Source organism: Panthera onca, chromosome F2 (assembly GCF_046562875.1).
Source record: "Panthera onca isolate mPanOnc1 chromosome F2, mPanOnc1 haplotype 2, whole genome shotgun sequence".
Taxonomy (NCBI): Eukaryota; Metazoa; Chordata; class Mammalia; order Carnivora; family Felidae; genus Panthera; species Panthera onca.
The window spans coordinates 41942038-41956566 of NC_138356.1; the positions used below are offsets into that span (position 1 = coordinate 41942038).

The 14529-nt window shown below is 35.7% G+C and overlaps 1 protein-coding gene across 7 annotated transcripts in view; it reads right to left on the reverse strand.

The window, feature by feature from the left end:
* Positions 1 to 1793: 1793 nt before the first annotated feature.
* Positions 1794 to 14529, reverse strand: part of PLEKHF2 (pleckstrin homology and FYVE domain containing 2) — a 28438-nt gene continuing 15702 nt past the window's right edge. For 5 of the 7 annotated variants that reach the window (XM_060610943.3, XM_081792174.1, XM_060610942.3 and 2 more), the window contains one exon: positions 1794 to 4418. In XM_060610943.3, the coding sequence (XP_060466926.1) occupies positions 3652 to 4404 (753 nt within the window). In that variant the 5' untranslated portion in view covers positions 4405 to 4418 and the 3' untranslated portion in view covers positions 1794 to 3651. The other 2 variants (XM_060610946.3, XM_078441632.2) reach the window with 2 other exon arrangements.

Below are 14529 nucleotides of genomic sequence, written 5' to 3' on the forward strand. Positions count from 1 at the left end.
GGGTCAGGGGATTGGGGAAGGAGCAAGGAGAGACTGCTAATGGTGCAGCATTTCTTTTTTATGGTGATGAAAATGTTCTGGAAATAGTGGCACGGTTTTAGAGAATATACCAAAAGCCACTGACTTTTATACTTTAAATCAGTTAATTGTGTGGTATGTGAATTATATCTCAAAGCTGCTAAAAATAAAGAATAGTAAAGTATGTATTTTCTCTCAACACTAAGATAACAGGAGCATACAAAGTCTGATTAAAGTGGTACTTACTGCTACTTTGTTCTTGAAAAAACTACTAGAGAATCATTTTAACTAGTATAAATAATGTAACAATAACAGTTTGGATGCTGAAGCAAAGACAATGTTAGCAATATTTTCAACCAACTTCCTCTACTCTTTAATTCTTGATAAATTAAAATGACAGGGTTATCATGCCAACCAATTGTATATATGAGTATACTGTTGTAAAAATTTTCAATTAGTGCAGATGCCAAGTATAACGTAATTTTTAAGAAATTTGACTGATGTTTAAGAGAATGCCACTGATACTAACCTTTACAAAAACGTACCTTTAAAGTTTAGAACACCCAACACTAAATCTACGGAGCCTGACAGAACAGATAATTAATAAATGATCTAAAATAACGTTATATTTTTTATTTGAGAGAGCAAGCACACGTACAAGCAAGGGAAAGGCAGAGAGTGGGAGAGAGAGAATCCCAAGCAGGCTCCACCCTGTCAGCCTGCAGCCACACACAATCCTATAAACTGTGTGTGAGATCATGATCTGGGCCCAAATCAGAGTCAGACGCTCAACCAACTGGGCCACCCAGATGCCCCAAGGCTTTCTTTCAAAACTAAGTTATTTTAGGGGTGCCCGAGTGGCCCTTGATTTTTGGCCCAGGTCATGATCTCATGGTTCCAGGGTTCGAGCACTTTGTCGGGATGAGTGTGGGCCCTGACTGAGATTCTCTCACTCCCGCTCTTCCTCTGCTCCTCTCCTCTGCTGGCGCACACTCTAAAAATAAAAATAAAAAGAAATAAAATAAGAAATAAAGCCTTAAAATTACCATCAATAAATTTCATGCATTTTAATCCTAGACTTCACTCTTAAGTTTTATTTATCTTGTAAAATGTATAGCAATCTAATACGTGTGGATGTGCAAATCATTGCTATTATACGCTTTAAAGATACAAAGTATTTGAGAACAAAATTAGCCTATCTGAGAGAAAAGAGTGTGGCTAAAGTACTAGAACCTTTCAAGAATCATTAGGTATACAATTGAATACTTATAACTGAATATTACAATTCAATATTATAATTGAATATAAGAATTTCAGCATGAAGGTAATAAAGATATAGAAACAAAATGACTTTGACTATGGACATTTTATGTACTGTAATAAGGTGTATTCAATTTAATATTTTTGGTTGGCATCTATGGAATCTTGCTTCCTTTACATCAAAAGTTACCAATTTGGTTAATGTACTGCAGGTACAGTCCAAGTAAATTTTATTCAAGAGGAATGGCATGAGAAATAGGCACCAAAGATTTACAGAAGCTTTAAACATTACAGAACAAATTCTGGAAGAAAATACATCTTGGATTCCATTTTGCATGTAAACTCTATTAAAAGGAGGGAAATTCTGTTTACTGCTCTGTCCCTAGTGCTTAGAACAATGCCTGGCACATAAAAGGTACCCCACAGCTACTGAAAGAGGTAAAATATGCAGAATATCTTCATTACCTTAGAAAGGGAGAAAAATCTTCAAGTCACAGTATGCAAGAAACAGAGAGTTAAGTTGTAAAATATTTTTTATTGTAAGAACAGTCAACAGAGGTTGACAATGCAAATGTCATCCCAGATTTCCCCTTGGTTCTTGAATTTGCTGGGTTGCTATGTACCAGAAAGTCTCCATTAGCACTTCTCAGGCTTCATGGTCTTTTTGAGATATGTTGATTAATTATACTGCAATTATACTGTATATATTGCTTGGAAACAAATGTCCATATGATATTAAAACAAACAAAAAAACCTGTTGTGGCTTTGTTTCACATTTCCTACAGGGAAATCTATGTATCTCAGATGCTTTCACAATCTAACAGTAAAGTTAGTGCCTTAACCAAACCCAAAAATTCTCTGTCATATTACTGAATCAGTCATGACATCTGCAATATATCCAGATTTAAATATTTAAAAACACAGAAGTTTGGAATTTAAAATAAACTTTAGGCTGATTTTTTCATATTTGAAAGACTGTAGTTATTTGCAGCATACAAATGGAGAGAATAGTGCAAAATGCATCAAGTTTTATATGATAAATATACTTTCAACCTAAATGGCTGCCTCAAAAGCAAAAAGTGAAAAATTACTAATTCTCAAAAGCAATCTAGGCTGACTCAATAAAGTTTACAATTTAGAAAGATCAATTGCTACTCTATTTCTATAGATTGCAAAATGATTTCAGAAACAGATTAACATATAATTGTTTTACAAAAATAGAAGTATCATTTGGGACTTTACAAAACTTTATAAAATATAACACTATATTTGCAAATTCAAGATAGTTTCACACTGAAATAGACAATACTTCCACCAATATAAGTCTAGTCAAACTTAACTGGTCCGTCTTCATCATTCTTACACATTATTTCTTGCAAGTCTTCAGCCCAAGTAGATCTATGCTCTATCGTGGGATTTTTTTTTTTTTTTAAAGAGATTGTTTAATTTCAAAAGTTTTGTAAGATTTTTCATTCTAGAAATAATGTTAAAGCAGATGAATTTATACCTACAAATATGCTTTACTAAAAGTAGAAACTAATGCAGTGTGACAATTCTGTATTTGATAAATTTCAAATCAAATCCCTAAGAATGACAACCTATTAATTTAAAATATATATTTGACAATTTGGTACCTATAAAACATAAAAATATAATCACAACTATTTTATGGAAAAATATTCATATAAAATGAAGAAGCTCTAAATTTAGTTATTTGTAGCTTGCAGATGAGAAGTATTTTCTAAGTATACCCATTCATAAACGCTCATTTTATCACCTCAAAGAGCACCAGTGTATTTTCAAAACAAACTAAAAGTGAGAAGGTAGGGGCTTATTTCATGTAACAGTGCTATTATGATAAGGCACCACTTGGTATATGAAAAAGCCGAACAAAGTATTTTCAAATCACGTTTTTTTGTTACTGGTGTCTTAACCATTACATAGAATGGTTAGGAAAAAAGCTAATAATATTAGCTAACTGCGTTATACAACTTTTTCCATCATTTTTTGCTTTTCGTATTTCCATATAACAGAACATATACTAAACATCAATGTAATACATGATCTGTTAAAAAAAATCTTTTCTCAACCTTCCAACAAAATAACCTAAAATTAAACAAGAATAAGAAACCAAAAATTTATCTGGTAGATTTGCAAAAGTCTATCCCTGTAGAAGAGCGGGGAGTTGGGTGGGGGTGGGGGGACAAAATGACAGGACCTATTGTCTATAGAATATATCGAGGCACATAGGTTAAAAGATTCTCAGGCAAATCCACGGCTAGAGCAAAACTGAGAGAAAGCTCAGAATTCTATGTTCCCCCAGAGCTGATTTCTCAGGTAGTCACACCCAATTAAATATTTCAAAATATGTCCTTAGTCACTACTATCATCATCATCATCATCATCATCAGATACATCATTTAAAGGAGACTTCAATGATTGACTGTAAGAGTCTGATCTAGTAGGCTGGCACGTGGCCATGTCCCCGGTGGAAAGCAGGTCATAGCAGAAGTCACAAATCCGCACAGGCTTAGAGGACTGGCTTGGAAGAAGAAATCTCTTTTCAGAGCAGGGCCCACAGACAACAAAACCACATTTGCGGCAATGGTGACGACGATTAACAGGTGTGAATTTTGCTTTCTGACAACGCATACATACAGTTGCCTCAGAGTCAGGAACCCAGACAGCAGCATGTTCATTACTGGGTGTCTTCCCACTTTTGGAGAGTAAGTCAGTAACACATTTATTTATGTGATTCATCCATTCTGATTTCTCAGTGGCAGTGGCAGCATAAACTGCAAATGATTTAGTTGGTGTCTTGATAAGCCATCCATTCCTTAAGTCTCCCTCATCTTTGATGGAATCAATAGTGACATTTTCCAGGGGAATAATATGTTGTTTGTTATATTTTTTCTTCTGGATGACAATATTGCCATATACAAGAATATCATTAAATAAGAAAAACTGCCTTGCTTTGGGCTTTTTTCTGCACAACTTAGTCAATACTCCTTCTCCAATAAGAACCCTTCCTGGTATAGTTAAGGGTTGACCAGCTGCTCCAAAACAGTTTTCTACTATATTTATACGTCTAGTATTTGCTTCGCTGTTTGCCAAGCGATCCACCATCTTCTGCTAGTAGCCTTTGGGAAAAAAAGAAGAAGAAATTAGCACATAGAAATTGGAAATTTATGTAAGTTAAAGATTATATAACCTAAATTTAACAAATCCATACTTTTACTTATAGGCAAAGTACTCCAACAAAATTGTTTCCCTCTAAGAAAATTACAAAGCATACAAAAAAGGTTAACCATCTCAATATAGCACTATACTACTGAATTAGGTACTTATGAAAAGCATAAACTTCTTACAGACATAAAGGAATAAGCAGCTGGATGATAAATAGAAGTCCTCTCTGCAAAATAATAATCCCAGTCCCATGAAATTTAATCTCAGAGGGGTTCTGAATAAGAGAAATTAATTAAGCTATTACCATTGAGCTAAGGCCTTATTCCTCTCATCTGGATTACCAGACTGTCTCCTGACGTGTCTCCTTGCCTTTGGTCTTGCCCCATAAATCAATCTTCAGGCAGTGATTTCTCAAATGCAAATCTCACCATGTCATTATTCAAAAGAACTCCCTTTGATCTATAAAATGCAGAATTTTTAGCATGGCATACAAGGCTGTTCATTATCTAGTTCTTGCTTACCCTCTTAGACTCATCAGAAGTCACTCTTCACCTCAAACTTGTTCTAATATCCTACTATTTACAGTCCATTTCATCACATGTACCTTCTCTTATGCTGTCGTATATCCTTTAATACTTACTACTCACACCTAACTCTTACTGATCCTTCAAGACTCAGTTTAGGTTATATCTAATTCAGAAGTCTCCCTTAAACTCTATTAGACTAAATACATTCCTCTATGCTCTTTACATTCCATGTACCTTTTGGTTTCATTCTTACCAAAGGATGAAATCTGTCTCCTTCAAGGCTGCTATGGAACCTAAAAGACAGAGGCTATCTGATCTTTATCTCCGAAAATGACACCCTCCAGCACAGCAAAGGTGCTCAAAAATGTTGACAAGAACATTTTGGCATTTCATATTAATCTAATCTTAAATGACCATAGATTTAATCTCTAGATCCAATATTGACTTCATTCAAGTCCTTGAGTTGTGCCCTATTTCAAACTTACTAACCTAATACTACCACAACCAAGTCATATTAAAGAGGAGCATTTAAAGTTTAAAGATTAAGAACACAGTCTAAATTCCAGTATTCAGTTCATAAATTGATGACACTGTACCCCTTTTTGGTCTCCATTACAAAGATTCTGATTATTCCTGAATTTGTCTCTCCTCCAATCTTGGGTCCTTATAAAGCTCTCTTGCCCTCCACAAGGGTAGGCTCTACCCTTAAAGTTGTTCCAAAGAATTTATATGATAATGCATGGCTCCAAACTGTGATGACTTCTTTTTCTAATTGCAGCAAATGTGCCAACCAATTAAAGGTTTACTGTTCTATGCACAGTGCGTCACAGGAGAGGAAATAAAAACACCTCATTAACACTAAAAGAGTCTCAATCTCATTCATAATTCAATGATATACAACATTAGGATATTTTTTACTAATCCGATTAACACAAATTTTTTAAATTTCCTAAGATGAAGTACTACTGAGGATACAGGGAAACAGGCACTCTTGTACACTACAGAAAATATGTATACTCACTGATCTAAGTATTTTATCAAAAGAAATTCCAGTCGAGTGCATAAACATATGTGCAAGTATATCCAACATAGCACTGTTTGTAACACACACAAAAAAGTTGGAGAAGCTCCAAATGTGTCCACAAGAGAAACTGGCTGAACAATTTATGATACACTCATAATAATATGCTAAGTATATGTTAATAATGAGATAGGTCTAAACATAGTGATATGGGAAAATGCTCAAGATATTTAGGTGGGAAAAGAGTTGAATGTCATAATCTCATTTGTTTCAAATATATACTGTGTTTCATCAAATCTAAGATACTGTAAGACACATCCTCATTTTATGTGCCACTGAAAATGAAAAATGCTGACAATTACATCATGGCATGCCCCTGATTATATGACACCCCAAATTGAGACATCAGTAAAACATGTTCATCTTTACACACAGTGAAATATGGTTTAACATATAATCATAGGCACTTATAAATATGTAAGCACACACATAGAAAATAAAACTAGAAAACTATATAATGTCAACAATGGTTACTTATCTCTAAGAAGTACAATTATAGATAATTTTCATACTTTACACTATCTTTAAACATTCAACAAGTATTTATTTTGTTAATCACTAATCTAGGTGCAGGAGAAAAAATAATATACAACACATGCAATGTCCTTGCTCAAGGCTTACATCCTAGCTGGTGAGAAGGGAAACAGAAAACAAAATCGAGAACCAAGTTGTAAATTAATGTACTGATTTTTTAAAGTGATTTTTTAAAAAATGTTTATTTTTGAGAGAGACAAAGACAGCGTGAGCAGGGAAGGGTAAAAGAGAGAGGGAGACAAAGTAGGCTCCAGTCTCCATGCTGTCAGCAGAGAGCCCAATGCAGGGCTCGAACTCACCAACCATGAGATCATGACCTGAGCTGAAGTCGGATGCTTAACGGGCTGAGCCACCCAGGCACCCCTTAAAGTGATTTTTGAAAAAAAGAACTAAGAAGCTACTCAGACTAGATGGTCAGGGAAGGCCTTTCTAAAGTGGTATTCTTTCAGCTGATAAGGAGGAACTAGATACACAGACATGAGGCGTGGAGACAGAGAAGTATATTTCAAGCAAAAGAAGTAACTGAAGGTCCTAAGGCAGAAGAGATTGGTGCTTTTAGAGAACTGAAAGTATCTATTTATTTCCATCTAAATCAACGGCAGATTTTACTTCTTTGGACATACAGATATTAATCAGCTCAAATGCAGTGCAAACAGGTTTCCTATTATTGCTACTACTGGAATTAATACCATCCAAATTTGTGCAATACTTTTTACATTCATTATTTTCTGACTTTAATGGTCTCAAATTCCTGTGAAGTAATTAAACAAGTTTTTACATCTTCCAAAGAAGCATCTAATAATATTTGCTGAAATGTGAGCTGAAGGAGAAACTAAGGCACAAAGACAGACATTCAATAATGTCCAAGGCAAAACAGCCTGGAAGTTATTCTACTCATTGGGAGTCCAAGCACCCAGCTGAGCATTGCATGCATTACTGTATATCCTACTCAGGGCAACCTTACAATAGAAATGCACTATTAGCTCCATTTTATAGATGGGTAAACAGATATAAAGGAGTTAAGAACGCTGTCCAAGGCTGTCACAGAACTGGGGCTCCAATGTGATTCCTCTGTGCTGTTACCAGTATATTATGGTACACTAATTATTCCTTAAGGCTCCATTGATTCTACAAGAATTAAGAAAGCTATTGCTAACCTTTGGACCTTCACTGCAAACCCTAAAAAAAAGAAAGAAAAGAATACCAACTTGAGAAAAAATAACCTGAAAGGACAAGTCATCATGCTTTATTTAGCCAGTCTCCTGAATGGATCATTCTTCAAATTTTACAATTTTAAGCCTGAATCTCTGTTCATAAATCTTGCCCCATTTAAGAATGAAGAAACAAAAGAGATGTTTGGGCATCATTAATTGATATTTGGCTAGAACAAATAGCTTTCAAAGTTTGACAGTGACCCACATAAAAAATACATTTCATACTGCAGGATTACAAATACATACTCATAATTCTTCCAACTATAAATAATGTATTCTGTTATCTTCATTTATTTTAATCATAGTTGCAAGCCCACTTGATTGATTTCACTAATGGATTGTGACCTATATTTGAACAACAATGAGCATAAAGACCTCTCCATTATCCCTGTTGGTCCTAAAATATTTCTGTATGGACATGAAGAAGGACATGAAGAAGGGAAGCACTGAGCTAAAAAACCCAGGAATACACAAATGCCCTGTGCGCGCAAGCACACACACATAACAGAAATAGTTGGGTGTCCAGCAGGGACAGCACATAGAGGGATGGGAGAATAGGGGGAAGTCACCAAAAGCAAAATCAAAGTACCACTTTTAGCTGGATTACTGCTAGATACCCCAAAGCAAGGTTCTTTGGTAAACTGGATTAGGGTACTACCCTTTCACTCAGGGCCTCAACAGGGCCTCTGCCTTCCCCCAAAGCCCAAATTCAAATTTACCAAGAGCACAGTGAGGTGCCTCAAGCAGTAAGAACTCTTAAAGACTTTTGTGAGAATATAGAATGTAAGATTACTCAGCCAGTCAAGGAAGGAGTCCTTTGCATAACTTACTCAATGAGGGGCACAGAAAAAGGAGAAGACAACTCTAAGACATGGCCTAATTAAATTTTTATCTACTTTTCTTAGGAAGGAATACCACTGACTATACGAAGAGTTAGGAAGAAAGCTTCCCCATCCTCTGGCAGAGATGATTTCTTTAGAACAGTTTCCAAGAAATAAAATTACTTGGTCAAAAGGCATGAATATTTAAGGCTGTTACCTTTTACAAAATTTCCCTTCTGAGAGGTAACACCAATTTACCAAGCAGCACAATGACTGTACATACCTAATCTTGTCTCACATATTTTTCCTCAAAAATGTCAGCAAACTAGATACCAAAAATGGCATGTCACTCTATTACTTTCATTTACTTTTTTATTTAACATTTATTGAACACTTTTTAGATGGCATTCTTATTCTCCTCTCAGAGCACAGTCTACTGAAGGAGAAAGGCAGTAAACGATTCTGAAAGGTGAAGTGCAATGAAGGAAATCAGCAGGGTGTCAAGATACAGGGAAAAACTCATTTACTAAGTAATTCAAAAAGGGTTCACTGAGATGGTGCAACACACTGAGTCTTAAAGGATAGGGAGGTCAGCCATGCAAAGGACCTAATACTACGGGCAAAGGTCCTGAGACAAAAAATAATATACTACTTTTTTTTTTTTAGTATAATTTATTGTCAAGTTGTCTAACATACAGTGTGTACAGTGTGCTCTTGGTTTTGGGGGTAGATTCCCATGATTTATCGCTTACATACAACACCCAGTGCTCATCCCAACAAATGCCCTCTTCAAATCCCATCTTTTACTTTTAATTTAATTCAGTGTTTTATTTCACAGCTACCTAGTGAAGCCAACCACTTTCTAAAGTGTTTATTAACCACCTGTATTTCTAAGCTTGTATATTTAGGAATTATTAATTTGTATGAGTGTTTCACACATAAAGGCTATTAACCCATTTATTTCTTTGCTTTTCCTAGTATATTAAACTGTATTTTATGGTGGTTGACACAGAGGCAGTTTTATTTCTTAGTTAAACTTAGACATTTCCCTTTGTGATCTGTCTTCCATTACTCCTAAGCTCTCCTTATCCAGATATCAGGTGCACCTACAGGTTTCATCTACTATTAGAAAGTAGAGCCTTCCCAGGAAACCTTTTGTAAACCGAAAAGGCTAAAAGCAAAAAAGCAATTCCCATTAATTTATATGGAAACATTTTTGGGTGTTCCCAGACCAAAAAAATCCCCCACTTTTAGGCTTTTCTGATACCTTAGGACAAATCTTGCTAATGTATACACAAAAATAAATCAAGATAAAACACAGATGCATTATCTAAGACACAGTTCAAAACTATGTGGCTTGATGCAGAGATGCTGAACTCCAGGAGAGGAGCTTGGTGGTGCCACTGTCACTGCTCGGGGTATGTACTAACTCTATGATGGCTCACTGCAAAACAAATACTATTTTCTTTCTTTTCTCATTTCTTTTCTTTTTTCTCTTCTTTCTCTTTCTCTATTCTAAATGTTTATTTTTGAGAGGGGGGAGGTATAGAGAAAAAGGGGAACAGAGGATACAAAGTGGGCTCTGCAATGACAGCAGAGAGCCCAATGCAGGGCTTGAACCCACAAACTGTGAGATCACGGCCCAAGCCACTTAACCAACTCAGCCACCCAGGTGCCCCTATTTATTTACTTATTTATTTATTTATTTATTTTAATTTTTAAGGAATCTTTACACCCAATGTGGGGCTCAACCTCACAACCTGGAGATCAACGGTTGCATGCTTGGGGTGCCTGGCTGGCTCAGTTGGTAGAGCATGCAACTCTTGATCCTGGGTTCATGAATTTAAGCCCCACGTTGGGTATGGAGCCTAGTTAAAAAAAAAAAGAGAGAGAGAGAGAGATGCATGCTCTACTGACTGAGCCAGCCAGGTGCCACAAAACAAACACTATTTTCACTTGTTTCACCTTTTTTTGTAAAAATAAAAATCCACCTTGGGTTTCTTTCAGCCAGTGAACAGAAGTACTAATGCAGGTCTTTCATAAAGTTCAAAAAGTGGGGGATACCTGTATTTATTATCTATGTTTATGATATGAACTTTATGTTTAATTCTGTTATCCACCTGAAATTTATTCTGACATAGGTAAAAATTCCTTTTTTCTTTTTGAACATTTGCATTCTAAAAGAGCTAGCCAACTGCTTTAGAATGGCCAAATACTAAGTGACCTCAGGTTTCCTCACTTGTAAATGGGAATAATAATAGCAACAGCTTTGTCAGGAAGAGGATTAAATGATAATGCATATAAAATGTTCAGCAAGTAGTCAAAAAGTGGCAACATTTATTAATGGTATTAATCTAAGCTACTGATTTACAACACCCTCTTTATAGTGAACTTTTATATATTCTAACATCTGCTTCTGGGCTGTTTGGTCTAATCCATTATCCTGTTTTCTAATTCTTGTGTGATTACTATGCATCTGGTAGGACTAATCCAGGCTATCCTCATTACTTAACCTTTTAAAAACGTCTTACCTAATCTCCTCTGTTTATTTGTCCAGGTGAAATTTACTAGGAGAGTACTTCCCAACCTTAGCTGCACACTGGAACCACAGGAAAGCACTGACTTTCAATATACCGGAAAAAACCAACCATCTCAATCTACTAAGTTTAAAATACCCCCTTACTATATTTTAAGCCATTTTATGACTAATTTATAGAAATAAGAATAAAGGAATAATAAAAAAAAAGATTTTAAAAACTATAAGAATTTAAACAGCAAATGTCTTATCCCACATTTGTTATTGAAGGTATATATATCCAAAAAAGCAACTAATTGCTCATAAGTTATAACACCTGAGTCTATAATATATTCATTTCTTTTGTAAAAAATTTAGAAAACTATTTTTGGGAGAGGGAGAAGGAGAGGGGGAGGGGGAAGAGGGGGGAGGAGGGGATGGGGGGAGGGAGGGGAAAAAAGAGAGAGAGAGAGAGAGAGAGAGAGAGAGAGAGAAAGAGAAACAGTGTGAGCTGGAAAGGGTCAGAGAGAGAGGGAGACAGAATCCAAAGCAGACTCTAGGCTATCAGCACAGAGCTTGAGGCAGGGCTCAAACCCACGAACCTTGAGATCATGACCTGACCCAAAGTTGTTGGCTTAACTGACTGAGCCACCCAGGTGCCCCTGTAATATATTCATTTCTGTCTTCAGTACTGTTTATTTATTAATTCTGAGTTGGAAAAACCTCATCTAGAAAATCATCTGAACACTCAGAGACTTCACTATAATGATTTGCCAATATTATTAGTTTAAGTATTGCTGTTTCTTTACACTCATCTTCTGACTAGTTCTGAAATGCCTACCTCTTTTGATTTTTTTCTTTGCAGTTAAAGATGGAAAATTAAAAATTGAAAAATCTAAATTCTCAAATATGTTAAATGTAGGCTTAAAACAAACAAAAGAATAAGAAGGATGAATATCTGCACACTGTTTTTGTATCTTTTTGAAAGATGATGCAGTACTTTCGGCAAGGCCATTATAAAACTGAAAGGTATGATAGGACACCAAAATAGTTAAATGCTTCAAAATGAAGAAAAGCAAGATCATTAAGATCCCGTATAGAGAAAAAGAATCGCAAGCAGGCTCCAGGCTGCATGTGGAGCCCAACATGGGGCTTGAACCACAATCCTGGGACCATGCCCTGAGATGAAATCAAGAGTCAGATGCTCAACAATTGAGCCACCCAGGCACCCCTTATTCTACTTTTTATTAAGTAATTTTCTTTTTTGTTTTGCAGATCTCTAAGAAATAAAGGTTACAAAACATCAATTACTATGATAATTGAACTGCTTAAAATAGAAACTCAAAAACCAAAATGGAAGCCAATGGACTAATGATAAATACAAAGGGTTACAGAAATACTGATTCCTAGGTCCCTCCCCCAAAATAAAATACTCTAATTTTATTGGTCTGGGGTATGAAAGGTATGGCTGGACACTGGAATATTTTAAAAAGCTCCCTGGGTAACTCTTTATTTTTTATTTTTATTAAAAAAATTTTTTTTACTGCTTATTTATTTTTGAGAGAGAGAACACGAGTGGTAGAGGGGCAAAGAGAGAGAGGGAATCACAGAATCCAAACAAAGCAGGCTTCAGGCTCTGAGCTGTCAGCACACAGCCTGGGGATGCGGGGCTCAAACCACCAACCGTGAGATCATGACCTGAGCTGAAGTCAGACGTCTAACTGCTTAATCAACTGAGCCACCCAGGCGCCCCTCCTGCAGGTAATTCTAATGTGCAGCCAAGGCTTAGGACCATTTTTCAATTACAATAACTAAAGAACAAAATCCACTTAAATTTTTATGGACTTCATGCTACAACCATATGTTAATTTAGAGTAAGTTCCCATCTTCCTTTTTCTTTTTTAAGATTTTATTTTTAAGCAATCTCTACACCCAACATGGGGCTCAAATTCACAACCCCAAAATCAAGAGTCACATGCTCCACTGAGCAAGCCAGCCAGACACCCCAACATCCTAAGTTTTTATTGTTCCTAGCCAGGTTGATAATCTCTTTTCCTAAGGTTTCAAATCTTCCTTGGTAGCCCAATAATTTTGTAGGTTTCTTCTAACAAGAGACATTTCTTTAGTAGGTTCCCAGGTATTTCATGCTTTTTGTTGCTATTTTGAATCTAATCTTTTCCCCATTGTATTTTCTAATTTGTTATTACTACTATTGATAAGAAAACTACTGATATTTCTGTTTTTTCTCCCCCATGCCCAGCCATTTCACAGAAATTTATAAATTCCCAGTTTTCCAAATGATTTCCCCTTTGTCTTCTTTTTCAGCAAACAGCGTCTGGCAGCACTATTTCATAATTACAAAGGGAAGAACTAAGGCAAAAGAATAAAAAACAAAAACCAAAAAAAAAAAAAAACCGAAAAAATGGTAAAAACAAAAAAAAAACCTTTTAACTTTCATAAAGCCAGATTTACATACCAATTAAAAAAATTAAACAATCCAAAGCTTCAAGTTATCTCCTTCACAACTGCAGACAAGAACTACATTTCAATTGTTCAAGCTCCACCTTAGTCTTTGGTTACATCTTGTTTCTCAATATGCTCTTCAGTGGAGGCCTACCACCTGTTAAAAATGTAACACTAGAAGAGGCAAAAATTCTTCTAAAAAAAAGAGAACACTACTTACAATGGAGAAGAGAGCCCAACAGTCACAGTACTATGGCCCAGTTCTCAATGAAAATCAAAACTTACTATCTCATCTTTGCAGTTGAGTTTAAAACAAAAAGTCATCTAATTAATTTCTTACATATACCCATGACATCTGATATCAGTGAACTTCAATATTCAACTGTGCATTATAGTTGGAAAAACTAATAAACTATGAACCAAAAGACCTGGATTCTAATCTCAGCTCAGGCACTAAAATGAGAGATTTCATAAAAATTACCTAACTGCTTAGGGTGGGGGCATACACCATTTTACACACACACACACACACACACACACACACACACACACACATTTTAAATTTATATCCAAGTTAGTTAGCAGATAGTGCAATAATGATTTCAGGAGTAGAATCCAGTGATTCATCCCCTATGTATAACACCCAGTGCTCATCCCAGCAAGTGTCTTTCCTAATGCCCCTTGCCCATTTAGCCCATCCCCACCACAACCCCTCCAGTAATCCTCAGTTTGTTCTCTATATTTAAGAGTCTCTTATGTTTAGTCCTCCTCCCTGTTTTTATATTATTTTTGCCTTCCTTCCCTTATGTTCATTTTTATATCCACATATGTTTAATTCCACATCTGTTTAAATTCCACATGAGTGAAGTCATATTTGTCTTTCTCTGACTTATTTCACTTAGCGTAATAC